Source organism: Balearica regulorum, chromosome 4, assembly GCF_011004875.1.
Source record: "Balearica regulorum gibbericeps isolate bBalReg1 chromosome 4, bBalReg1.pri, whole genome shotgun sequence".
In the NCBI taxonomy this organism is placed as follows: domain Eukaryota; kingdom Metazoa; phylum Chordata; class Aves; order Gruiformes; family Gruidae; genus Balearica; species Balearica regulorum.
Window position 1 is genome coordinate 54,954,792 of NC_046187.1, and position 25,842 is coordinate 54,980,633.

Consider the following 25,842-nt stretch of genomic DNA (forward strand, 5'->3'; position numbering starts at 1 on the left):
CTTGGCTCTTCCCTGGGCCGAGCCTGGCAGCGCGGCAGCGCTTTGCCAAGTGGCAGTCGGCTCTGGCAGCCGCTCGGCCTTGAGGCCCCCGCGCCCCCCGCTGCCGCCGCCGGAGCGCGCTGCCGGGCGAGGCGGGGCAGGGGCAGCGCTCGGGTCGGCTCGGGTCGGGTCTCGCCGGGGCAGCCCAGCCCGCAGCCCGCAGCCCCGCCTGTCCCGTCCCGCCGCCGGGGCAGCGAGGGGGCGCCGCGGGGCAGGTGAAGGCCGGCGTCGCTCCCGGGGCTGTGCCGCCCGCCGCCGTGACGGAGGGCGGCGGGAGCAGCGGCTCCGTCCAGGCGCTTCCGGGCGCGCCGGGCGGCGGGGGGAAGGAGAAGAAGAAGAAGGAGGAGGAGGAGGAGGAGGAGAAGGAGGGGAGGGGTGGGGTGGGTGGAGGGGAGGGAGGCCGCCTTTTTTAGGAGGGAGACCCTCCTTCGCGGCCGCCCGCTCGCAGCCATGGCTTTGAAGGAGGCGGGCGGCAGCATCCTGCCCATCAGCGACATGGTGTCGGGGCCGTCGGGCTCGCCGTTCCCCGAGGTGGTGGAGCTGAATGTGGGGGGCCAGGTGTACGTGACGAGGCACTCCACGCTGCTCAGCGTCCCGGACAGCACGCTGGCCACCATGTTCTCCCCCTCCCGGGGCGGCCCGGCGGCGGCCCGGCAGCTGCCCAGGGACAGCCGGGCGCGCTTCTTCATCGACCGCGACGGCTTCCTCTTCAGGTACGTGCTGGATTACCTGCGGGACAAGCAGCTGGCGCTGCCCGAGCACTTCCCCGAGAAGGAGCGGCTCCTGCGGGAGGCCGAGTACTTCCAGCTGGGCGACCTGGTGAAGCTGCTGTCGCCCAAGGTCACCAAGCAGAGCTCGCTCAACGACGAGGGCTGCCAGAGCGACCTGGAGGACAGCAACTCGCAGGGCAGCAGCGACCGGCTGCAGCGGGCGGCGCTGGACAAGCGCTCGGGTTTCCTCACCGTGGGCTACCGCGGCTCCTACACCACGGTGCGGGACAACCAGGCGGACGCCAAGTTCCGCCGCGTCGCCCGCATCATGGTGTGCGGCAGGATCGCCCTGGCCAAGGAGGTCTTCGGAGAGACCCTCAACGAGAGCCGCGACCCCGACCGCCCCCCCGAGAAGTACACCTCCCGCTTCTACCTCAAATTCACCTACCTGGAGCAAGCCTTCGACCGGCTTTCCGAGGCGGGCTTTCACATGGTCGCTTGCAACTCCACCGGCACCGCCGCCTTCATCAACCAGTACAGGGACGACAAGATCTGGAGCAGCTACACCGAGTACATCTTCTTCAGTAAGTGCTGCCCGCGCCCCTGCCGCCCCCCATCCCCGGGGGTGCACGGCGGTGTGCAGTTAAAAGTACACCTGCACCCCCCCACTCCACCCCTCGCTGTCCCAAAGCAACATGTAGCTCCAGTGAAATTGGGGCTGCCCCCTTTACCCCCTCCTTCGGCGCTGTCACCGCCACAGTTCAAATCTTATTTTGTGCATGGCAGGGGGGGCGGGAGGGACAGGGCTGCCTAATGCCGTGGGAGCAGCTCCCTCCGCTCCTTAGAGCAATCGGGGCTGCCCCAACCTTTTGCTGCCGAGTGTGCGCCGGGGAGGACCAGCCCCCCCCGGACCGCACCGCCTGCCCCGCGTCGGGGTCTCCCAGGGGGGCGTCCTGCCGGTGCCGGTGCAGGGGACTGCGGCGGCGGGAGGGGTCCCAGCCCCGCTGGCCGGGCGGGGGGTGCGGGCTCAGCGCTGGCTCCGCCGCGGAGGGTTGCGGCTCTCCCTCCCTGCCAGGCGGTGCAGAGATTGCAACGGCGGAGCCCCGAGCAAGGAAGGGTTTTAATATTTTATCGCTGCGTTTCCTTCCCAAGTGAGCGCACTGCGCCTGGGCACGGTCTTCGTGAGGGAAGGGGCAGTGAGGGCACAGCCAACTTCGCGAGGAGCAAGAAAGAGTCTGGCTCCAAGGTGGAAAAAAACATGGAAAAAGGAAAATAAACCGCTCTGTAGGCAGTACACTGAGCAACTTCGCTAGTTGGCTTTGGGTAGCCTGAAAGGTTTCAGGTCACTCGTAAATAGGAAAATTGGGCGATGACGAATGAGTTTCAATCTGGCAAAGTATGTAGTGCTATATGGGGCACTGGCTGGACAGTGGCTTCAGGTAATGAAGCTGCAACTGGATGGAGAACACCAGCCCCTGGCAGAGGTTTGTCTTTGAAAGGCAGAGGAAGCCTTAAACGTTACAGATGTGTCAGAGTCGAGTAAGCCTGTGGAAGAGAGAGGTGTTCTCCATTCGCTTCTTTCTTCTCCTGCCTCTGTGTGGTCTCGTGCTCCCTGAGCGCGGGAGGGATGCTTTGGGAGAGCATCCGCCTGCCTCTGCGGTGAGGTGGGAGAGGCAGCCTCTAACTAACTTCACCAGTAGGGCAGCTAAACAGAAGCAACCTGTTTTGCGTGTGAAACTGGACCTAGGCATGGTGTTTAATAGAGGAGGGAAATGTGAATGGTTTTCTGCTCGGAGGAGAAATTCATTAAATAGTTTACATTGCTGTATATTGTATGGGTGGTGACCACCCTTTGCCAAGCAGACTTGAGTACTTCTAATCAATCTTCAAAATGGTATTAAAACAGTTTTTGAAGATTCATTGCATAACCTATTGCTGGTCATGTTTTCTTAGGATATGTAAAAACTGAGCTGTAGCGGAGCTTTACATTCTTCTGGGTGGACTTTTATCAAATATTTCACATGATTATTGAATATCCTGAGAAAAATGCACATACTGATTTTCTAAATAGTAGAAATTCCTTATTGTTAGTATCAAAACTATGAAATAGTCTGTTCTGTTTGCTCAGAAATAGATTTGTAGGTGCATAATTATTTGTGTGCATTTGTGGTGCTTGAAGTGTTTTGGGTTATTTGTGTGTGTGTGTTATGATGAGGTTGCTGTATAGAAGAGTGCTCTAATTCAGATCAGTGTTCCAAATTAATCCCTAGTGTAATACCACTGATTTATGTGGAATAATGCCAGGGATGAATTGAATGTTGTACATCATCATTTTTGTTTTGATTTTTAGTCTGCCAGCTTACGATGTTGTGAAAAGTAAACCAGTTAGTTAATTACTTAAATTGATACAGTTAACTGATTTTTTTTCTTCCTAATGTTTTTGGGTGGATTTGTTGGGTTTTTTTACTTCTGAGTGCAAAAAATGGCTGAGATAAAAGTGGGCTGAAAAGATGGGGAACATATTTTCATTTCGGTTGCTTGTTATGCATTTAGCAACCTTTTTGATTAACGATTTTATACATTTTCATATAATTAAATAGATTTTTCTGAAAATAGCAACATGGAGACAAAACTTAAAAAATCTCCAAAATAGGAAGAGAAACAAGCAAAACACAATACTTGAAGTAATACTTTAGGGGTTTAGGGGGGTTTTGTGTTTGTTTGTTTTTTTTTAAACTAACTAAATGTCCAATTGATGGAGACCGTTGATAAAACAATACTTTATTATTATTAAATGCCCTGGATTGGGTGCTTGCTGTTGCATTGCTCGACTGCTGCACAAGAATCCATGAAAGGGAGAGGAAACCTTGGAAGCCTTAGAGCTCTGCACCAGGGATGAGAAGAGTGGTCAGGGTTACTGGCTGTAGTCTCTCCAACAGCATTTCCCATTCCTTCCTCACTCACAAACAGAGCTTAATACACAAAGAGAAGAGCAACCATTCTTCAATTTATTCCTTGCCACATATCCCCATGAACCCCGGAAATGAGGCAGTTTTGGTTGGGAGGTTGCTGATTGCAAGAACTCTCTTGAACAATGTCCAACCTTGGGATGTACCTTTCAGACAAAAATACAAAAGCAAAAAACTTTGGGGAGCCTATTCTGGTTTTGGCTGGTGCCTGAGACTTAATTTGGTGCTAGCGGAGAAGAAACCTAGTTTTATGTTTCACTGGAAAAAGCCCTAGCTGCATTTGCATTTGTTATTCACAGCATGAGCATCTGCATCCAGCAACTGTGTTAGTTGTTGGTCTGTAATTCTATAGCAGCCACACAAACTTCTCTTTCACCTTTTCTCCTGAGGACTTGTGGACAAATCTATTTACTAGAAATGGTAGATAGCAAAGCAACTGGAAAAATATATAAGGATATATACATTCTGCCCATTTCCTTAGGTCGTGAGTAGCTGAATGAGTTCCTCACTGAGAGCTACTAAGGAATCTTTGAAGGCAAAAGGTGGCCTTTAATTGATCATTGTGGAACAGATTTCGGGTTTGTTTTCTAGTATCTCTCAAACTTCAGTAGTTATTTTGAGTTGAAATGACCACCTATCACTTTTTTTCAAAAATGGAAATTATATTTTTTCAAACATTACTGCAGATGAAATTCACCTTGGATACTACACATGTATTTACTTAATTTCTTAATATCTAGGGATGGATTGCAGACTAATTCTGATTGAAAAAACAGAGGTCATTTGAAACCGCTTACCAGGAAATCATGCTTCAGCCTTTGGCAACATGTTCTGACAAGTACAGAGACAGAGTTTCCTTCTTAGTATGCATAATTCCTATAAAAACATGAGGTTATTTGCCTCCAGTGGTGTGCAAGCTATCATGTACGCAATGACAGCTTCATTTGTCTATGCAATTACAACATGGCCAGAATTTAACTTGCACCTTGCATTGGTGGCTTAGTTCTGCAAAGCGCTCACAGATCCGTTCCATGTGTCTAGTACAAATCCTGTCTCTTAACGGTCAATAAAAGGAGTGACTCTTTATGTGGTATTGAAAAGGCTCTACCAGAGCGTAGCACAAACTTTTCCCTTTTTGATCCTGATAGCTTGGCTGCATGCCTGAAGGCTAACAGGGATCTCTAAGCTATTGAAGCTTTCCCCTTAGCACGTGAGGGTGACTTGGGTCAGTTAATGTCACATTAACTGCATATGCAGTTTGGGAAAGAGGCTGCAACTTTTTTGCTGCTTAGTTTCAAGCTGCCATAGAGGACCACTGATTAATTACCTGTTGGTGTGCAATAGGTGATGGCTTTCACAAAAGTTGCTTCTGGTTGAAGACAGGATACTAGAGGTAAGGAGACCTTGCGTCAACGTGGCTGCAGGTAACAGAACAGACCTTCTGTTAGCTGGCCTTTTTGTGAGGAAAAGGTGTGATTTAAATTTTTAAGATTTTGTCTTTTTTTTTTTTTTTTTGTGGTTCACTCTGTCTCTCAATACTGTTGTGTAACGCAGGATTGCCTCTGCGTGCTATTACTGTTTTTTTCTTCTGTAGGACCTAATTGGTCTTAATGGATTTTACATTTAACATCTGCTACACAGTCTGACTTATGGGTGTTGAGAGCATCGTGCTCAGCTGGAAGCTTTCTGTGCTGAACTGACATGTTTATTGTAAGAAGAATGCAGTAATACTTCATGAAAAAAAACTTTGACATGTATTCTGTTTTGACACTCCCATTTCATGTGACATTTTCTGTTTCCTTGTCTCCTGTTTTTGTTTGTAACAGGTGACATTTGCATGAATTTATGGTGCTTATTTTCCCCTTGAAGTCATAGCATTGTGAGATTACATTGGTTGCTGTGGAAATTGTCGTAAGCAAGAGATGATAATTTCATAATCAGTGGGGAATAAGCAGTTGGAAGCAATGGACTTTTAGGAAGCAATATGGTATTTTGAAAATAACCCCACAACCAACAACAAAACCAAACCCAACCCCCCAACAGCAACAAAAAACCCCAACCGACATTGTTTGTGTCTTTGCAATAAAAAGGAGAAAACAGAAGGTGACACTTGAAACATGGGGAACAAACATATACATAAAATATTTTGAGATGTTAATTGCTCTGTGAATGCCAAATCCAGTTCAACATCCCACTGGGATAGTGAGGGGGTGGTGGGTCGGCAGATAACCCTAAACTGCTCTTCAGAGGGCAGAGTGCTGTGAGAGCCGTCCTGCAGGTGGTTTCTGTGACCGTGCCAAGCTGCTCTCCATCCATCACTGCTTATTTGGTGGATTTTTTTGCTACGTGGAGTATGTCTGTGCTATTTTATATGGAGCAAATATATCTGAAACGTGCTAGGCTGAGGAAAGAAAGGAGACAGAAGCAAAAGTAAAACAAAGGGTATTGCTTCTTTGTGGAATGTTAAGGTGAAGTTGGACAATTTACTTTGAGCCTGAATCAGAGCCTCAGAGGTTAGAGTACTAATTTTTGGTGATATGGGAAGACATGAAGGGTTAAATCAGTATCACAAGCACAATGTAGGAAAGCTTCTGATTTCTGACAGTACCGAGATCTAGGAACGTTGTTTCTGGTCGGACTATTGAGCAAAGCCCTTTAAGGAAAGATTTTGTAGGCAATCCTGTGGCTTTGGAAAACTGACATAAAACTTCAAGATATTCTGCCTTATGATTCTGGCTCAACTCTAATACAGTTTAAAAATAAATAAATAATATACTACTCTTTATCTTGTCATTCTCCCAAAATATATGTCCCTGAATGTAAAGGGATGAATCAAAGTGTACAGTGATAAATTACTAATATGAGAATAGCTTTCTTATGCCACCCATTGACATAATGTGTGATAATCTAGACTACTGAAACTGCTATTCTGATTTTAGTCGTCATTTTAACCAAGAGACACTATTTGAGAATGATTGTAAAACATGAGATTACAAAGAAGTGTGAACAAATTCAGCTTTTTAATAAATAAATAATGAAAACAATGTCTGGTGTAAAGACACTGCTGCAGTAAAAAACTATGCCAGGAACCTTTTGATTTTTCTTACATTTCAGTAGAAATATGCAAGACTCAATACAATGATTTGTTATCAGATTTTAATCATTATATCCAGTTTCTGCTCTTAGTACTTAAAAATATAATTTTGTTGTGATACAGAGCCACTTTAACGTTGGAGCTGAGAATTGGAACGTTTGTGCAGTATTTTAAAAGTAAAATTAGAGATTAACTGAGAAAATCAACTATCCTTGATATTATATACCAGGATCAATACTAGATAAGCAATAAGCACCTGTATGCAAGCAGCTGTTATTTCTGATGTCAGGAAATTGAAACACACTGATTTTGCTCTTATCCCAGATTTGTACTTCTTGTGGATTCCTTGGGAACAAAGTAACAGTGTTGGAGGAGCTGACTTTGCTGGGTCTGTAATATTTTGCAGGAAAACTGCTTCTTGGCATCAGATCGCTTCATACATTTTCAAGGATTTATGACAGTAGTTGCAGGGAAATGTTTACTTTTCCACAGCAGGATCAGCAAATCATATTTTTTTTTTCTTTATTGTCAACATGAACTTCCAGTTATCTACTGTTCAAGCACAGAATTTATGTTTACAGAAGTTTTCTGTATTGTTCCAGGTACATGATTTAAAATTAAAACATTACTGCTAATAAAATGTATTTTGCAATATATTTGCTTTCTCAATATGATATGGCTGGTATTTCACTGTTGGTTTTCTCCTTTGCAGCAAATACCAAATTTGTGATGAGAACTTGAGTGGCGAACAAAAATTCACTAAGCATTGCACCAAGAGGCAGTTAATAGCTTCTCACATTATCCTCTTTCTGCCACAGTTCTACATTTAAAGTTAGGTCTCCAGAAATGAAAAACTGCTCAGGCAGTTCTCTCAGATGTTGGAAGTAATATGCTATGGGAGAGACCAAAGTGGCAGAAAGGCTGAACATCAGCGTGGCCTGAACAAAGCGACCAGAAGTAATCGATCATGTTTTGGTGTGTTACCAGTTTCAAGGCGAGATCTGTGGTGAGCCAGATACCTAGATGGGCAAAGAAGGAAAGCGTACACGGTGGTGTGCACCCATGTCACACTTCTAGGGTCCTGGGCTCCATGAGATCGATGTGGTGCCTGGAGCAGCTTGCAGCCAGCTGAGCATTGCCCTACGTTGTTTCAGCAACTAGGCAGATCCTGGCTGTCACTGCAGAAGTGAATAGCACGGCCATGCTCTGGACTTCTCATCTGTTTTTCTACTTCCAGTTTTGGGTTACTTTGATGCCACTGTCATGTAAGAAGTCTGTCACAGAGTTAAGTTAACTAAGGTCATGCGTGCAGGGCTTTTCCATGCCAGGCTGATTATTTGGTTGGTGGTTATTTGGCTTGGTGTAATTGTTGAAAAAGCTGGAGTTGCTATACCTGCTAACATCCTAACCTGCCAAGCAGATGTTATTCTTATGTCCAAGGATGATTTTATTCCATTTCTGCTCACAAGACCTTTATTTCTTAAAGCTGGTGGAGTACTAATGGCACTCTGAAATCATGGCTCTTTTATAAACTGAGCCACTGAAAGTCCAGTGGAAAGTCCTTAAAAAAAGTTATGAAGTGTCCTGGTTTCGGCTGGGATAGAGTTAATTTTCTTCCTAGCAGCTGGTGTAGTGCTGTGTTTTGGATTTAGGATGAGAATAATGTTGATAACACACTGATGTTTGTTGTTGCCAAGCAGTCAAGGATTTTTCAGCTTCTCATACTGCCCTGCCAACGAGAAGGTGGGGGGCACCCAAGAAGCTGGAAGGGGACACAGCCAGGGCAGCCGACCCAAACCAGCCAAAGGGATATTCCATACTATGTGACGTCATGTTCTGTGTGTAACTGGGGGTTGGCCAGGAGGCAGCGCACTCAGGAACTAGCATCGGCTCTGAGTGGTGAGCAATTAGACTGTGCATCACCTGTTTTGTCTATTCTTTTATCATCATCATTATTATTATTCTCTTCCTTTTCTGTCCTGTTAAACTGGCTTTATTTCAACCCATGAGTTTTACCTTTTTCTTTTCAATTCTCTCCCCCATCCCACTGGGTGAGGGATAAGCAAATGGCTGTGTGGTTGTTTTAGCTGCTGGCCAGGTTAAACCATGATACCAGGCAAACTTCATTCTGCTTTAGCAAATCACATGCTTCGTGATGGATTTTCTGGGGAGGTCATTCACTCCAGCTTGATAAAACTGCATGTTCTTTTTGAGAAAAGGTAATTTGTAGTCTATTTAAAATTCATATATTGACTAAATGTTAGGAGAAAAAAGTGCTGTGTCTAAAATGAAATTATCATTCTCAGCAGAGTTTAAGTACTTTTCTAAATATTTTGTATGATTTTTGTTTTTTATTTTGACCATTGCACATTTAGCTTTTGCCTCATATAAATTCATGATTATTCCATGAATTTCTTCCTTTTTTTTTTTCTTTGACCTAAATGGGATTAAGCATATAAATAAACTCACACTCAAGTCCCATTCACAGCTGCAAGATAAACCTTCACTGGGAGTGAAGCAGCAAATAGTCTTTGGCTAGTCTTTCACATAAAAGTGAAATTCAGACTACACAAGTGATTATTGGGTTTCATAATTGTTTCTAGTATACACGATCCTGGCAGAAGATAAGCAGTGATGTTTTGTAATTTTCATGGTACTCGTAGAAACTAAAGTCATTCCATTTTGGTTGCATTTTATCAGATTGTGGCAATAAAACTTGTCATGTTTGTTACAATTTGACAGTTTAGCTTCAGAAGATGTATTTAAATTAAAGAGTGAATCTTACTGCAACGTGTCTCTCCATTTGTATCATCGCATCTCTAAATATTTTCAGGTCTTCACCACACATCTGTAAATATCACAGTCACATTAATGAGAGTTTCCTGCCCTGTGAGGTCTGCCTGGCCATAAGCAGCGTCAGGAGTGCTCTCAGTTACAGCTGGTGCAACAATTCCTTCATCAACATTTTGCAGCTGAGAGTAGCTGGATCAAAATTTAGTTGTTCCTTTTCTCATTGCTCCCTGTATGCCTGATCCCCCGCTGTCTCTGGGGTACTGCCCCTGCCTCCGGCTAGCTGCCACCACCTCCGGGCTGTGTGCGCCTCAGGTTTGCTTTGTGCTGCTCCAGTCACCTGCCCTGCACCTGACCTGTGCTCTGTTCCAATGACATGCTCATGGTGAATAAAGAATACTGGAGTGGCTTATAGAATAAAAAATAACAGTACTTCCTTTTGTAGGGAATAATATTACAACAATTTTTAAAAAATACTGTGGATTACTCAGTCCAGACAACTCAATCACAAGTGCAAGTACACACAGCAACAATAACTAATGCATGGAAGTAGATACAGTGCACATGTCTTTGGGGTGAGGAGGAGCAGGTTGGGAAACAGAAGAGAGAAATCAACACCATGATTAACTTTTATTAATGAAATTAAATATTCCAGGTCTTCGCTTAGCTTACGTTCAGTTCTACTGTACTTAATACATACAGATGCTTTGCGTTAGCAGAAAGATATGATTCAGAAATGAAAACAGTCAATATATTTTATTTTTTATATAAGCAAACAACAATAATCTTCAGATGCATTTTTATCTTTTCTTTTTCATCCTTACTGGGTTTTACCCTTTAGTAGTATTAACAAATATTCCCAAAGAGAGATGAGTTGGTGCTCAGGGACTCTTGTCACATTTTGTTGTAAACAGTCTCCTGCAACTTAATAGTGAAATTATTTTATATTTTATCGAACGTAGATGTTTAGAGGTTCTTGTAAGGGTTACAACTACATCAGTGTGTTCCACGGAAGTTATTAAAAGTGTGCTATCATTCCAAAGGCTTTTTGTCAGTGAATATTTTATATATGTCATGAGTACCTGTGAAGATCTTTATATTTGTTTAATAATAGGAGGAAAAAAGGCCTAGAATTGCATATATACATGATTATATAACTAAATTGTGTGCAAAACAGTTACTTTCATAACCTCTTACTAACAGTTTAATTAAACCAGATTATTTTTGTGTCTGTTACTCAAATCCCCATTAAAATCACCATACCTGTAAAACTATAAGAGTAGTGACAAATGTCTGTTTTGTGTATACAGAAGTATTCTCTAACACTTCTGGTTCTTAATCCAAGGTTCTTTCATTCTCATTGAAACTTAGGAATACAAAATAATATGAAAATCAACTACAAAAGGGTTAGAAGGCAGATAAAATAAGTCAGTAAAATAGAGTGCCAACAATTTAATCAGTGTAATGTGTAGATAATACAGTGGAGAAAGACTAAAACTAAACAACACTTTTTGCTAGTTTTTCTAAATAAACACATTTTTCTTTCCCTTTCTTCTCACAGTCACCCATTTATAGCCAGTCACTTCTCCGTATTGTTCTCTTCAGACAGCTGTTACTATTTCTGTTGTTAATGCCTACTGTGGCTTTTGAGCTAATCTGAAACAAAGAGGAGGCATGGCTACTCTTGCCTTTCCACCTATTTTTGTCTCTTTCCATTATTTGGGAATATAAACATCACTCATTCCGTCCTAAAAATATCAATATACAGCTTTATAAAAGTGTAATCAATGTTGCTGAAGCTATGTGGACTTCAAGGGGGGAAAAAAAAAGAACAAAACAATTCAGCTGTTTATAGTGCAAGATAGAATGGGACCGTTGTTCAAGTAAAGTTGTGTCTGTCCTCTCTTATTTGCAAAATTTTGGTGTCAAGTCCCACACCTGCCTTTCCAAGTGACTGACTTACCCATTCAAAGTACCCCTTCTTCGGAGAAGAAACTGTCAGCATCTGTATGTGTAAATAAGCCATATCATGTTAAAAAGAGTAAACCAAAATTACATAAGGAGTATTACTAAGACTACTGTAATTTGCAATCCAGTTTGGAATTTTTACTTTCCCAGTACCTGTAGACTTTAATTTTCTCTGTTAGCAATCCCTCAGAAAGCTGTGCATATTTAGGCTTTTAGTGTTATCATAGCTCGCAAACATAAATTTCTGATAATTTCCTTTTTCCTGTGAAATTTATTTACGCTGTCAGTTTGTGTCAGGGGATATAATAAATGACTATAACGTTTCTAAATGTTACAGACAGAGATAGACAAAGTCTATGTGGTTTTGCTCCCAAAAACCATCTGGAGTAACAGATAGTGATATCCTTTGGCTTCAAAAAAATTATGTAATTCTTTAGGATAGAAGAGACAAACTTCAGAAATGTTTCAGTTATTCAGTATGTGGTATTTTCAGGACTATTGCAATTTTTGAAGTTTTACCTCATAACCTGCTAAGTTTGTATCTGCCTATGACTTTTAGCTGCCTAGTAACCTAGCCTCCAGTCATAACAACGCTCACATTTTCATTCCCATCCTTTCACTATTTACCTTTCCCACCTGCAGCTAAAGTAGTTTGGTGTCTAAATTGGTGGAATTATGCCCCTAAATAATTGCATCTGTGATCACATTTAATTACAGGAAGAAGAATGTGCTCACGGTAGAGGAGATTAGGTTAAATGCTGTCTGTCTAACCAGATCCCTGGTGACTGACTTCTGGCAGTGTTTGCTTCCTAAATCCCATTGCTGTGGATGTGATGAATAAAAGCGTCATGGCCTGTGTGAGTCTACATCTTCAGAAGATGGTTTTGCTTTTCTGATTTGATGGGAATGGCACAGGCTCAGGAGCAAGGCTGAACATCATTTGCCCCTGCCGTGGCGGTTTTGGCTGGGCCTGGCTTGGCGGGGCCTGCGGCTGGGCAGGGCTGTGGGGACCTGGAGACTGTCCCTGGCATTGGGACTGCCAGCCCTGGGATGGGGGTGCTGAAACAGGGTCCTGGGCAAGGTTGGGGGAGCCCCAGGAGGATGGTCAGGGCCGGTACAGACTGGTGGTGGCCCTTTGGGGCCTGGCACTGTGGTGGCCATGTCTGCTTTCTGTGAATACCAGCAAATGGCCAAGTGCAAGGTCCTGCACATGGGTTGAGGCAATCCCAAGCACGACTATAGGCTGGGTGAGGAATGGATTGAAAGCAGCCCCGAGGAGAAGGACTTGGGGGTGTTGGTTGATGAGAAGCTCAACATGAGCTGGCAGTGTGTGCTTGCAGCCCAGAAAGCCAACTGTGTCCTGGGCTGCATCAAAAGAGATGTGACCTGCAGGTCGAGGGAGGTGATCCTGTCCCTCTACTCCGCTCTTGTGAGACCCCACCTGGAGTACTGCGTCCGGCTCTGGGGGCCCCAGTACAGGAGAGACATGGAGCTGTTGGAGCGAGTCCAGAGGAGGGCCATGAAGCTGATCAGAGGGCTGGAGCACCTCTCCTATGAGGACAGGCTGAGAGAGTTGGGGTTGTTCAGCCTGGAGAAAAGAAGGCTCTCGGGAGATCTGATTGTGGCCTTCCAGTACCTGAAGGGGCCTACAGGAAAGATGGTGAGGGACTGTTTATCAGGGAGTGTAGTGACAGGACAAGGGGTAATGGGTTCAAGCTGAAGGAGGGTTGATTTAGATTAGATGTTAGAAAGAAATTCTTTACTGTGAGGGTGGTGAGGCACTGGAACAGGTTGCCCAGAGAGGTTGTGGAGGCCCCATCCCTGGAAGCGTTCAAGGCCAGGTTGGATGGGGCTTTGGGCAACGTGGTCTAGTGGAGGGTGTCCCTGCCCGTGGGGGAGGGGGTTAGAACTAGATGATCTTTAAAGTCCCTTCCAACCCAAACCTGTCTATGATCCTGTGATTCTAAATAAGCCAAGAGCTGTGTCCTCCAAGGACCTCTGGCCAGACGTCATAATTACAGGTCTGCTTCAGGGCCTCAAAACGCCAGAGCAATGATCCAGCGTGGGTTTTTTCACAAAAAAACATAACATAAAATACATGAGAAATAACTCCTTGACTTATTTTTATGCAGGAAAAGCAAGGGGTTCTTGGTCAAAGACACCAGCAAGGCAAGAGTTGCATCTAATATTTATTCAGTGACATCGCGCATTTGTATTTCTGCAACCATGTTGCTGAAGCAGTATAAATTTAATAGTAATCAATTCAATACAGTTAATCTAAATATTCTTTACATTTGGCTGAAAATATGGAGGATAAAAGCACCTGTTATAAGCAATTGGTAACCTGGAAAAAATACACTGGAAAAAAATTGTTTGCTTTTTACACTACATAAAAATATTTTCTTTATTATTAATATTAATGATGTGACTGCATGCAAGCCTTTCTATATTGTCACACTTATGATGCATAAAAAGTACGAAGGCGCTTGGGGGGTTGCTTAGCTGTGCTTTCTGAAAACAGTAAAATATTCTGAAGTTTGAGAAGGTGCAGGTTTTTTAAATATTTTAATACATGTTTTTGGAATCAGGGTTATCCTTTATCATCAGTAGTCAGGCTAAATAGTTATACTTTTTAATGAAGCATATAACGAATCACATTTGAGAATAATATAAGTCTAAAATTGACCTCCAAATCAATGCTTGTGATCTTGAATGTATTTTCAGAAAATCCAGCCAAGTTCAGTGAAAATTTCCATCTGTACTTTGAGTACCAGACAAGCAGCAAGGATGGACAAATTTGAATTTAGGCTGCTGGTTTGCAAAATTTATTTCTTCTTATCATCCCTGTGACTGGCAATATACCACACTTATTTCTCTTCTTCCTTATCCTGTGGTTATATTAGAGGTTTAGCAATACAGAAATTGACATTTTACCAAAGTTCAGCTTGATTTCTAGCAGTGGTTAGCTCTCAGTCATTAATTTGCTCAATTAAATCAGTTTATAACAGTGAAAGCAATAGTGGTAAAAGCTATTTACTGTATTATCAAGCAGTCATATAGCAAGAGTATTGCAAGTTACTAGATAATTACTGCTGGTTCAGAGTGGGTTGCCATAATTTCTGTTCAAGAAGGTATGTGGTGTTAGACTGTGGATCAGTAAATTAAGACTATTAAGTGTTACATGTGGTAGCCATATAACACTCTTAGCTTTCAAGCTTCTTAATAGATTTACAAGTTCCTTGATAAAAGGAAAACATTTCCCCCATTAAGGCAGTCAGGTGTTGGAACAGGCTGTGCAGTGATGCTGTGCACGTTGTGCATCCTCGGAGGTTTTCAAGACTCGTCTGGATCAAGACCCGCTAACCTGGTTTGATCTCATAACTGACCATGCTTTTAAGCAGGAGGTTGGACTAGAGACCTCCTAAATTGTCCTGTGATTCTCTTCTCTGATGTGATTTAAGTTGGCATTGTCTATTTGAAATCACTTCTCGGGAAAGGAAGAGTAAACCGCTGCAGGTAAATGAAGTGGGTGCTAGAGAGCTATAAATTCTGATTATTCTGAAAATCACAAGCTTCAAAGCCTTAACTGTATGTTACCTTTTTACTTACTTTTGTGTGTCCTACTTGTAGTCAGAATTGAAACAAATGCTTCAGGAGAAAGTTTCTTACAGGACTTTCTGGCCCAAATTCAAAACCATAGAATGTTAAATAGGCCACAGTTAAGAAAGTATCTGAGAAAATGTTCAAAATTAATGTCAGCTAGCACTGTGGTTGTTGATCAGATGTTGCTCAAAGAAAGACATCTCAAGAATTTAGCAGATCACCATTGTTTAAACTTCTAACCATTTTTATTGTCATTCTTTAGATAGATTGTGGTGCTGTGTGTCACAAAAGTGACAGACCACCTTGGATTTCTTTGAGTTTTTCAGCAGTTTGATATTTTTCATCAGTGTTGAGTTCCTTTAATGTGACATGGTTTTTTGCTTGAGTCTTTCAGCCTCTGTATTTTTCCCCTAGCATAGTTTGAATCAATTTGCTTAGCAACTGCAAAAATGCTGAACAGGATTTTTTTGGTAGCCTGGAAAACTTAAAAAAAATCATAAAGCAAACATGAACAATGCTGAATTACTTTTTAGTAATACATTGCTGAATGAATGCATAGCATAATAGCAATTATTAGGATATTTAACCAGTTTAGTTTTTTTTCCTTCTTGAAATTTCAATGTTAGAATGGAACATGAGGCACTAGTAACTAGGATGACACAATAAAAGTTGGATGTTCCTCTTGCTTTTCCCACATTACTGAAAAGATTTCTGAAGTGATGTGTTTAGAGACTCTTTTAGCTGTTAAAAAAATCTCTTATGACAACAAACTAAAACAGAAGTATTGCTTGCATTGACTGACACCTAATAGATAAATATACGTATATAGTCATAGAGAAAAAGCATAATAAAAAGATGCTGAGACAGGTCTTATGTCAGTTGTAGGTTGTCAAAACACTTTTGGTGTCAATGAAATTATGTCAGTTACTCCTGGTAATGTTTTCTTCTCTAAAGTTATTCTCCTGGGCAGGGCATGTGTTGTTAAGGGACAGTATATTCCCACTGGCTTTCATGGTGATGGAGGGATTGGGCAGATTGGTACCGACATCCTTGTTATGAGCTCACCTACATCCACTTAGATAAGGTTTGGATGTCTTGATGGTGTTAACTAGTCTGTCCTTTTATGTACACATTAAATATGATACAAAACATATGTGACATTGTATTCAAAACCCTGTGGTTTGGCTGAATTTTGCTTCTGCGAGAGTGGTGGAGATGGGTTCCCTAGAGAGGATAGGAAGGGATCCTGAGGAACAGCAGCCGCAGGGTTTCAGCTCATCCCTTCTCCTACTCCTGGTGTGGTGACCTAGAAGCAGTGGATCATGGAGCTTAGCCCCTCGGTGATTTGCATGGGTGGCCTCATCATTTCAGGACTTCTTTCAGGCTCTTCTCCAATGTTTAATTGGTCTCTTAATTCTACCTATGTCTTTCATGAGCTACAAGCTTTTCTTTGCAACCTAGAGGGCCAGATAATTGCTTTATATTTTTAAAGTTAAAGCTTGAAATTCATATGTGATCATATGAATCAGGAGCCTAGTATCTACTGTGCTGTCTTCACTACTTTTTCAGTGCCCTTTTTCCCCTCTTATTTGTAGACTACCATTGGAACTACATTAGTAATCTAGCAACACAGTATTCCCAAATATTTCTTAAATCTGCTATGTCATAATCTTAAATCTATGCATCATATCTAATGTATATATATTTACCTATATTTCACAATCTAAATATTTAAAGAAAAGGCATTAGCTTGATTGTGACGTCCTGGCTCAATATTGTAACTGAGCCATATTATAGTGGCTTGGGAGGCACATAAATAAAGTTCTTTATGAAAAATATTTTTCCTTATAATGTTATTGACAGGCTTTGAATACTTGGCAAGGTACTTTATTTCTTTTTTATAACATCCATTAAATAGATGGTTGTACCAATATAATTCAGAATGGTATTGGCATATCATGTATAGTTGTCATTATTTTGTACATTTTAAAACAGTTTAAAAAATACTTCGGTGATCTGTGGCAATTATTAGAATGTTTAGAATGTTTAAATTGTATGTTTTGCAGGATGACTTGCAATACAAGGGGATTCCTAAATTATTTTACACAAAGTAAGAACTGTTTGTTTCGTCTTGGTTCAAAGCTTCTTGAAGTCTTTGCATTCAGTTCAGTGATTTAATATGTATGTGTGAAGATCCAGGGTACATAGTTACCAAAATATGAATATTGATTTAGTAATCATTTTATGTGGTGCTAAATCCTACGTCAAATACATAAGAATTATATTATCAAGTATAGAAGATTATTCTAAAGTAACTCTGCTTTTTATATATTATTCTTTCTGAGTTCTACTTTTTAAATAGGATTTTCCCTGCACAAATTTCTCTTTTAAGATTGTGATGTTCCAATCTTTATTGCATAGGAAAGTAGTCTCACTGCCACATAAAGCTATTTTCTCTTTCCTGTCTTGTTCTCCAGATTACCAGTGTTTCTCCAGCATTACTGGAGACAAAAATGACCATATTTTCATCAGGATGCAGAATCTTGCTATATGGATTTTCAGTCATTGATACAGTTTGTATTCTAAACAGGGTTTTGTTGTGATGAGTATGATGTGGAATATCTGCACAGCCAAATAGTATATAACACTCTCTTGCTACAGTTCTGGAAAGGAGCAGACTACAGTGTTACTTGAATACTTAAAAGCCTTGATTAGCACAGTGGTAATATAGAGAACACAAACTGCAGAAACAATAAGTAATATAAAGATATTTATAATCATTGATCTTTATGACAATTCTGCGAGTTTTGTAAAATTATTGTATCTATGCTCCATTGGCTCATGTCGTGTACTTAACTTCATCTGTACAAAGTCGGTCCAAATGAAACAGTCAGATCCTTTGTATGTTCCTTGAACAATTGTAGGTAATTGCACAGGACACAAAATAATGGAAACTTGGGGCTGTATGGACAGGAATGCTCTTGGAAGATAGGAGAAAATCTTCAGCTTGTACAGCTGCAGAGGCAAAACTCAAAAGTTCCTGATTTTCTGCTCCTGCAGACTGTTATGTTGCAATGCTTTCCATATAATATGAATTAGTAAATAAAGTCTTGAAATTGTAAATTTGCAATAAAATATGTGGTAATTAAGAAAAAGCTCTTTTCTACCAAGAGATTCTTGCCATTGAATACGGTAGAATTATAATTTTAGTTTCACAGAGTTACTCCAAATGAGGCTACCAGGACAAAGGGCTCTGTTGAGCCTGTCTGACATGACACAAGTACAATCTAATGGAAGCCATTGCAGTCTATCAAGTCAGGGAGTTTCCTATAAAAGGGAAGGCTTATGTGTGTTTTCATAAAGTAGAATGACTAATGTTATGAATATGATGTGTAGGTGTTCAAAATGTTTGATGGAAGCCGATAGAAGTTCATCTGCCATGTTGCAAATACTCTTTCTCTTTTTTCCTCTTTCTTTGTTATATTGATTTTCCACACTAGATGGCAGTGCCTTAGCACTAGTGCATGATAGGGAAATTGATTTAATTTGTCCAGGGGGAAAGAAATCCTTCTGTTTCATGTTTCCTTTTACATATATAGCTCAAAGAATTGTAGAGAGGAGACTAGATTATGATTACCCACATATGGATGGGAAAAGGAAGATGCAAATTATTTCCCCTCTTCCTTTGTACAAATGAAAATCTAATCAAGCTGGTTGAACCAGGCTTGCATTTGCCATAGGTGAGATGAACTGGGGCCATGTCTCTGTGCTGTCGCCATAGAATGTGTTCGTGGAAATTTCACATGAAACACTTTATCGAGTTAGAGCTGAGAGTGCATCCAGACTCTGAGCAGATTGCCTCACAGTTTTGAGCCATATGTTGTCTATACTGAGAAGTCAGTGAGAGAAAAACACGGCTTCCTTTCCAAGAAAACCACATGATGGAGAGGTGGGGATGGAGAACTGAGAGATGATGGGGTGCACACCTAGATACTGCTGTGTTAGAGCTAGAAGACAACCAGGGCACATACATGCACCTGTGAGCTGGGATACATTTCTGGACTGCATGTTAGGTGAAGAACGGGAAGTTAGTATACTAACATGAAGTATTTTAACTAACCGAAAAGTCTGTGAAACTCTAATGGTGAGGACTGAGGGGAGGTCATGATTAGAAAGAAATGAGCTCTGGAAGTGAAAATGTGGCAGTAACAGGTAAAAGCTGAAAGCTCAAAGTTTGGAGTTGAAATTTAACTTGAAATTAAGATACGGTGTTCAAAATTTATGGATGAGGTTGTTAAAGCAAACAAACAAAAAACCCTTTGTAATTTGTTTTTTTGAGTCTTCAGTGTTTGTATTTTCAATCTTGTGTTTACAAACTTGAAAGCAAGCCTCCCCCTAATCTTGTGAAAGGAAGAAACAGGAGTTTGAAAATCAGCAAGTATCAATAGACTGCAAAAATAAAAGAAATAGTCACATAACATTATCAGGGGAAATTAAATACCTTAAAAGGCAAGTAACAATAGGAAAAAAAATAAAGGCCCGACATAGGAATGACTGATTGTATGAGAAACAGCTGAAAGAAAGAAGGTATAAAAGAGCCTGGGAAAAAAAAAAAAAAAAAGATGTCAGGAAGTCAAGAACTGCCAAAGAAATAACTTCCTCAATATAAAATTCCTGAAGAGTCTTTTCATGGTGGGGTTTGCTCAAAAATAAGATCATTGTTTCAAGTTTTGGTCCAATTTATACTTAACAGGAGGTAAATGTGATGCAATACTTTATCTTGCTCACTGGAGTTAAACTTTTTAAAATCAGTAAAGCTCTTGCCCGAGGCTGGTAAGAATACTGCCATGAATACATTTTCTTAAAGAAAATTTCACTAAACTTGGTGTCTCCTGGGACCTCACTGCATGCAGCTTCTGCCTTATTTATTCAGTTTTATTTTATTTTTTTGCTATATCCCTACTGAATGAGTTGGATAAAAACAAATTGAAATACAGGAAAACAATTTTTTTTCCTCACTGGTTTTTACTGGATCTGCCATCGTAGCTGAAATTTCATTAATACTGCTGGAAGGAAGGCAAGCCAAAGGAATGTTTACCTAACTTCTACCACAACATTCAGAGAAACTGAATCTTTTTGCAAAGGACGCTGCTGTTATTTGCTGTCATTTTTTGCATGTCACAGAAAGTGATAGTCCTGCTATAATTTATTACATAATTCTGCCAGAGCAGAAGATGGCTTACTATAAAAATGCAATGCAAATTATATTTGATAGTACCACTTAGATGATTCCTATTAGTTAGGGGAAGCAACAAATGGTGCTAAGTTGGAATTTGTCAGGAAGTTGGTGCTAGAGAGTGAGCCTCATGCTTGGGACAGTTAGGTGGGAGGTAGAAGTTGCCAGCTCTTTAAATCAGAGAGAACAAATGATTGAATATAGACCTCCCACCTCCCAGATGAATTTTCTAATCATCAGGTTAGGTTGTCAAGGGAAATACCTATTACCTTGCAACAATGATTTTTTTCTTTCTGAATCTGAATATAAATATCTTGCCTTGAAGGTTTTCATAAAACAGAAACTTGTTTTCCAATTAGGCTTCTTCACATCAGTAAGAAGCGTGACACAGACTTGTTTGAGGAAAAAGGTATGAGGTGACTTGAGAAGAAATGTGTATTTATATGAACAATATTATGCAGAAATGTAAACTTGGGGAGGTTTATTGTTGGGTTCAGAGGGGTTGTTTTTATGTTCTGTCTTGGTTTGGTTCTCTTTCATCTTGTGGTTAGGTGATAAATTGAGATTTTCCCTTTGTACAGATCTTTGGGAAGTCTGAGAAAAGGAAGTCTGTGGAGAGTAAGTGAATTCCTTCCAGGGTTTCAGTCTTCCTGAACACACAGTTTCACAGACTGGATGATATACAGTATTGGGAGATATAGGGACCCATTGGGTACCCCAGTGCTAGAGTTTCTTCATCATTAACATAATAACATTTTCAGAGACTCCTCTGACCAATCTGTGTAGTATGCAGATCAAATTCCTTTTAAAAAGAAGAAATGTAATTTGTAAACTTTTAATGTAAGTACCAAAGGAACATGACATCTATATTTTAAAAATAATTGGAGACTCTCATTAAAATCTGATTATCTCATCAGTAGTTCTGTAGCCGTTTTCACTTTTTTTTAACAACCATGCCCAGCACTTTGGGAAGCCACAGAAACCCTTTTTTTTCACGCAAGCCAGGAGCAACTTGCTCTGATAGGAGATTTTTATCTTGCTCGCATGGCCGCTCTGATTAGATCTGAAGAATAAATGAATGACAGGATGCTTCGAACCACCCAAATAACTTGTCTTTACTCATATCCATGATTTAATTGGAAGCAGTAGGTTTGCCTTCAAGAATCAGGCTTTGTAAGCGTAAGGACTACCCTTGTTAGTTAAATGTTAACACCCATAATTCAAACTGTATTTCCTCAAAAAGACGGTGTGCTCTTTCAGACTGTTTTCTTGGGTTTACTGTTTTATTTTGTTTCTGAAAAACAAAACCAAACAAAATGTCAAGTCTGTCCAGTTTTGATAATCTGGCATTCATGAAGAAAACATTCAAGGTGTTCTCTTTAGACAGTGTTGCTTATGGGTTTGTACTACTGCTTCCCATCCCCGATATTTTGCTTACCTTCTTCTGATTCTGAAATGTTGTCTCCACAACAGGAACAACAGAGTTGCTACTCTTGCTAAATTAATGGTAGCATTCATCATTGCAGCTTTTATGCTGTCCAATCACTCGTTAATCAAGTTTTGTGGGTTGTGCTTGTACTACTCCAGCCATCATCTGGAAGATATACTTCTGACTCATTGGACTTGGGCAACGCATCCTATCATAAATTCAATTTTGAATGGCTTTTTTTGTCATAGATATTGTTGCAAAATATTCATTAAGCACTCCTGTCATCCTCCCGATTTTTGCCTTTTTCTTCCTTACTTGGACCTATGCAGCTTTTTTTTCTCCTTTTGTCATCATCTGCCTCTTCAGAGGCTTATAAATGAATTCATTATCCTTTCCACTGTGATAGTTTTTCTTTTACCGTTCTTTTCTCAGTTTTGAATTGTGTGTGCATTTTGAATTTTTAATTTTTTTTTCTGTTACTAGTAATGTCTGCCAGTGTTTTGTCCTTGCTCTTTTTTTTGTTTCTTTAATTACCTTTAAGTTTGGGGTGGTTTGTTTTTTTTTTTTAATTATTTAAAAATCTGTGTTTCCTTATACAGTTGCTTCTAAATGGAAAACATTGTTCTACCAGCAATTGAAGACTGTGTACTCATTGTTTTTTTAACAGGTAGTCCACTCTATCACATTTTATTTCACTTCTAGCAAAGTTAAAACCTTTAAAAGACAGCAGCTTTGGTTGTTTCTTAATTGTCTTTGTTTTCTCATCTCCATCCTGCCAGACGTATTGAAAACAGCTGATTCCTCTGTTTGCATTCCTTACCTATTGCTTCCTCTGGCCACATGCTGTTCCAAATGAAGGCAAGTTCTTGAAGTGGTATAATAGATATAAGAGATTGGTATTTTCTTTATAAAATGCCATGCTTCCTTTTTTTTCTTTATCTTTCAAGTCACGTATTTTAAAATAGGGGCTGAAATACGTAGTTTCACTGTTTAACGCTTTCTTACTTTACTGCATTCATGAGTAAAATTCTGCAACATACTCAAAATACTTCACTTTCATTTACTACTTTTGGTTGCTGCCGGAGATTCAAATCCTCCTTTCAGTGCAGCTGAAACCAAGCTGGCTGCCAGAGAGAAGGTTCAGATGCAAGTGAAGAAATGAGAAATTTCTGCTATGGTCTGCAGAGCTTCTGTGAATATGTTTTGCCAGGGGACCTACAATAGCCAAATTACCATATTTCATGCAATCATTGTAACTGCCCTGGATTAAACACAGAGCCAGTCTGCTTCATCAGCAACATATACAGATCCTTCACTGTGTACATGAGGACAATTTCCCATGGGATGCAGCCCCTTTCCTGAAAAATTGAAGAAGGGAGCTGCTGGGCAGCAAGACCCCTCAGGATGCTTGAATTCCCACCAACCCAACCCTCCAGTGAATGTTTTCCCACTGTACAGGCAGATGCTGGCAGCAGGTCCAGCAAGACGAGCGTTTGGCCCTCGGCTTTCCTATGCTTGCTGTGGCTACTCCTGTCATTTGGAAATGCACATTTAGGTGTCCTTTTTTTTATTTACCAACTGCCTATTTCCTTCAGATAGAAAGCAGTTACGTCACCTTTCTACATGAAGACCTGAGCACTGACAGGACGTACTGCTCAAAGGCTGGTACATGTGGTAAATTGTGGCTGCCCTTACAGCACACAAGTAGTAAAGCTTTATGCATTTTTATTTCTCAAGACAGACAGACAGATACACACACACACACAAAAGCCAAAAAGATGAAATAACAGCTAATAAGATTTTAGAGTCTATATTTTTTCCATTTTGTTGTTCATTGCACTTTTTAAACTTTCTGCCTCATTTCAGAGATTCACCACAATTTATGTAAATGTACTATGTAATAATAACAGCAAAGGTAGTAAGGTAGATTTATGTCCTTCCCACTGTTAGAGGCAATAACTTTTAAAACTGAAATACAATAATTTCTGTGCTAATGTTACTACATAATTATGTCATGAATTTTTTTTCTCTTCAAAGAAGTCTCTAAGAAATTAAAGGGAAAGTGGCTGATTTTGCCCAACTTGAAAATTATTTTATTTAAAAAAAACACACAAAAAAATTCCTAAAAATTAATGTCTATCAGTTATTTTTATTTCCCATCCTGTATTCTGTAGACTTGATTTTCCTGTTTTAGATGTGCAGTTCCCTCACTGTCATTTTAACTGTGTGAAATTTAATACTAAAGGGAATGTTTATGGAAAATACTGTTCGCTACAAAGTTGGCATGAGAATCATGAAGCATTGAAATTCAAGAGTAATTGTTTGAGGAGGAAGGGAACATCATATTCAATGTGCTATGTCTTAAGAAGTCAACAACAAAAGACACAGGATATTTATCTGGAATGATCACAGCACTGTATACAGACTGCAGGCTAAAGCAGAACAGGCATTTTAATTTAACTATCCAAAAGTGCTGGTCCTGAGGAACCCAGTTACCACTATTAAAATTATTCTCTTTTCGTACTTCGGAAGCTCATTACTGACAGTCTTCACTTTGGGATACTGGGTATTGTCGCTGGCTGCGCAGCTCACGCCTGGCCACTGCTCCTCCATCGCTGACATACGATGGGTGGGTGGCTTGCAGCAGCTCGGTTTCTCCTGGGGCTGGCGTGGCCAAAGCGAGCTGGTGTCCGCAGGAAGGGACCTGAGATATACTTTTTAGAGACAGAATGTCAGAGCAGGTATAGGAGGCTGAAAATGAGAGCAAGATGAGGTGAGAGAAAGCTTTTCCATTTTCTAAGTGGCTAAGGATGATTTAATTGATCGACTGGTAGTACAAACCCCAGAACACAATGTATTCATGTGTGTAGGACTTGATGGCCATGCCTAATATTTTATCATTTCAGCTCTTAGTGTACTCACTTTACTATTTGACATTTAACATATCGGTTGAGTTAAATTTTGCAAAATGGAACTTCCTCCCTAAAACATTCTGTTCCATTAGCTTCAATCCATACCTCTTAGTACTAATCGCTATTTATTTACTGTATCAGACAGACCGATTGAAAATCCCTCAAAACAGCTACAGATTTTTGTATGATACAACAAAAAGACAAAATCCTAATTTCCCCATATTCTTTCCAAATGTCCTCACAGTTTTCCCTCCATTTGCAAACCACGTAATGTATATTTTTCCTCCTTTCTGTTTACATTTTTTAAATCATTTGCGAAGGGGGTGATATTAATTTTTATTTGAAGTATTTGCCAAAAATCTCTAGGCAGAGATTGCTGAATCTCTGATCTGGTCAGTATTCTGAGTTTGTAGTTCTCCTTTCACTGCCTGGAGGGTGGAACTTATTTCTGAGTATGGTTTTTGGAAAAGGAAGTCAGAAATGTTACCTCACTCCTTCCTTTTGGATCCTCCTGAAGGACTTTAAAATAGGATTTTCTAGGAAATGAAATGGACTGCCTGTAAAGAAAAAGGAAAAAAAGAACTGCTTATTAGGTTTCCATAGTAACATGTATAGAATATTTGCAAAAGTTTGATTTTATTACATAGTTGTGTTGTCTGGTATGAATAGATCAGTTTGGCATCGTGAGTTACGCTTCAAGTTTTACTGGGTTCCGACCTGCAATATAAACAGCAGTCAGTGTGACATGCAGCTGAAGGCAGTAGTGTTTGGTGGCAGTCTGTATAGACAATTTAACTTCTCATTGTCATAAAAGTTTTATTCATCTACTATATTTTTTGAATGGAAGAGCCTAGTGAAGAAAGCTGCAACCTTTAGCTTTGTTTTGTTGCAGATCCCTTATGAAAAACAGCATAATATATAAGGTTTGAAATGGTATCATCTCTCATGTATTGGTGGTAGGTATCTTTATGTTTCAAAATTGCCAATATAGTTGCCTGTTCGGCAACATAAGGATACACCTTATTGATATTCTGTTCTCTGGGAGTGAAATCTCTGACAAGTAATACCTGTGAGGCTGGTGTAATTCCGGGA

The 25,842-nt window shown here is 40.6% G+C and overlaps 1 protein-coding gene across 1 annotated transcript in view; it reads left to right on the forward strand.

Moving 5' to 3' along the window:
- The first annotated feature begins 474 nt into the window (after positions 1-474).
- KCTD8 (potassium channel tetramerization domain containing 8) overlaps positions 475-25,842 on the forward strand; it is a 101,511-nt gene continuing 76,143 nt past the window's right edge. Inside the window, exon 1 of the mRNA XM_075752231.1 lies at positions 475-1,333. Within this exon, the coding sequence (XP_075608346.1) occupies positions 490-1,333 (844 nt within the window). The 5' untranslated portion in view covers positions 475-489. The remainder of the gene's footprint in view (positions 1,334-25,842) is intronic.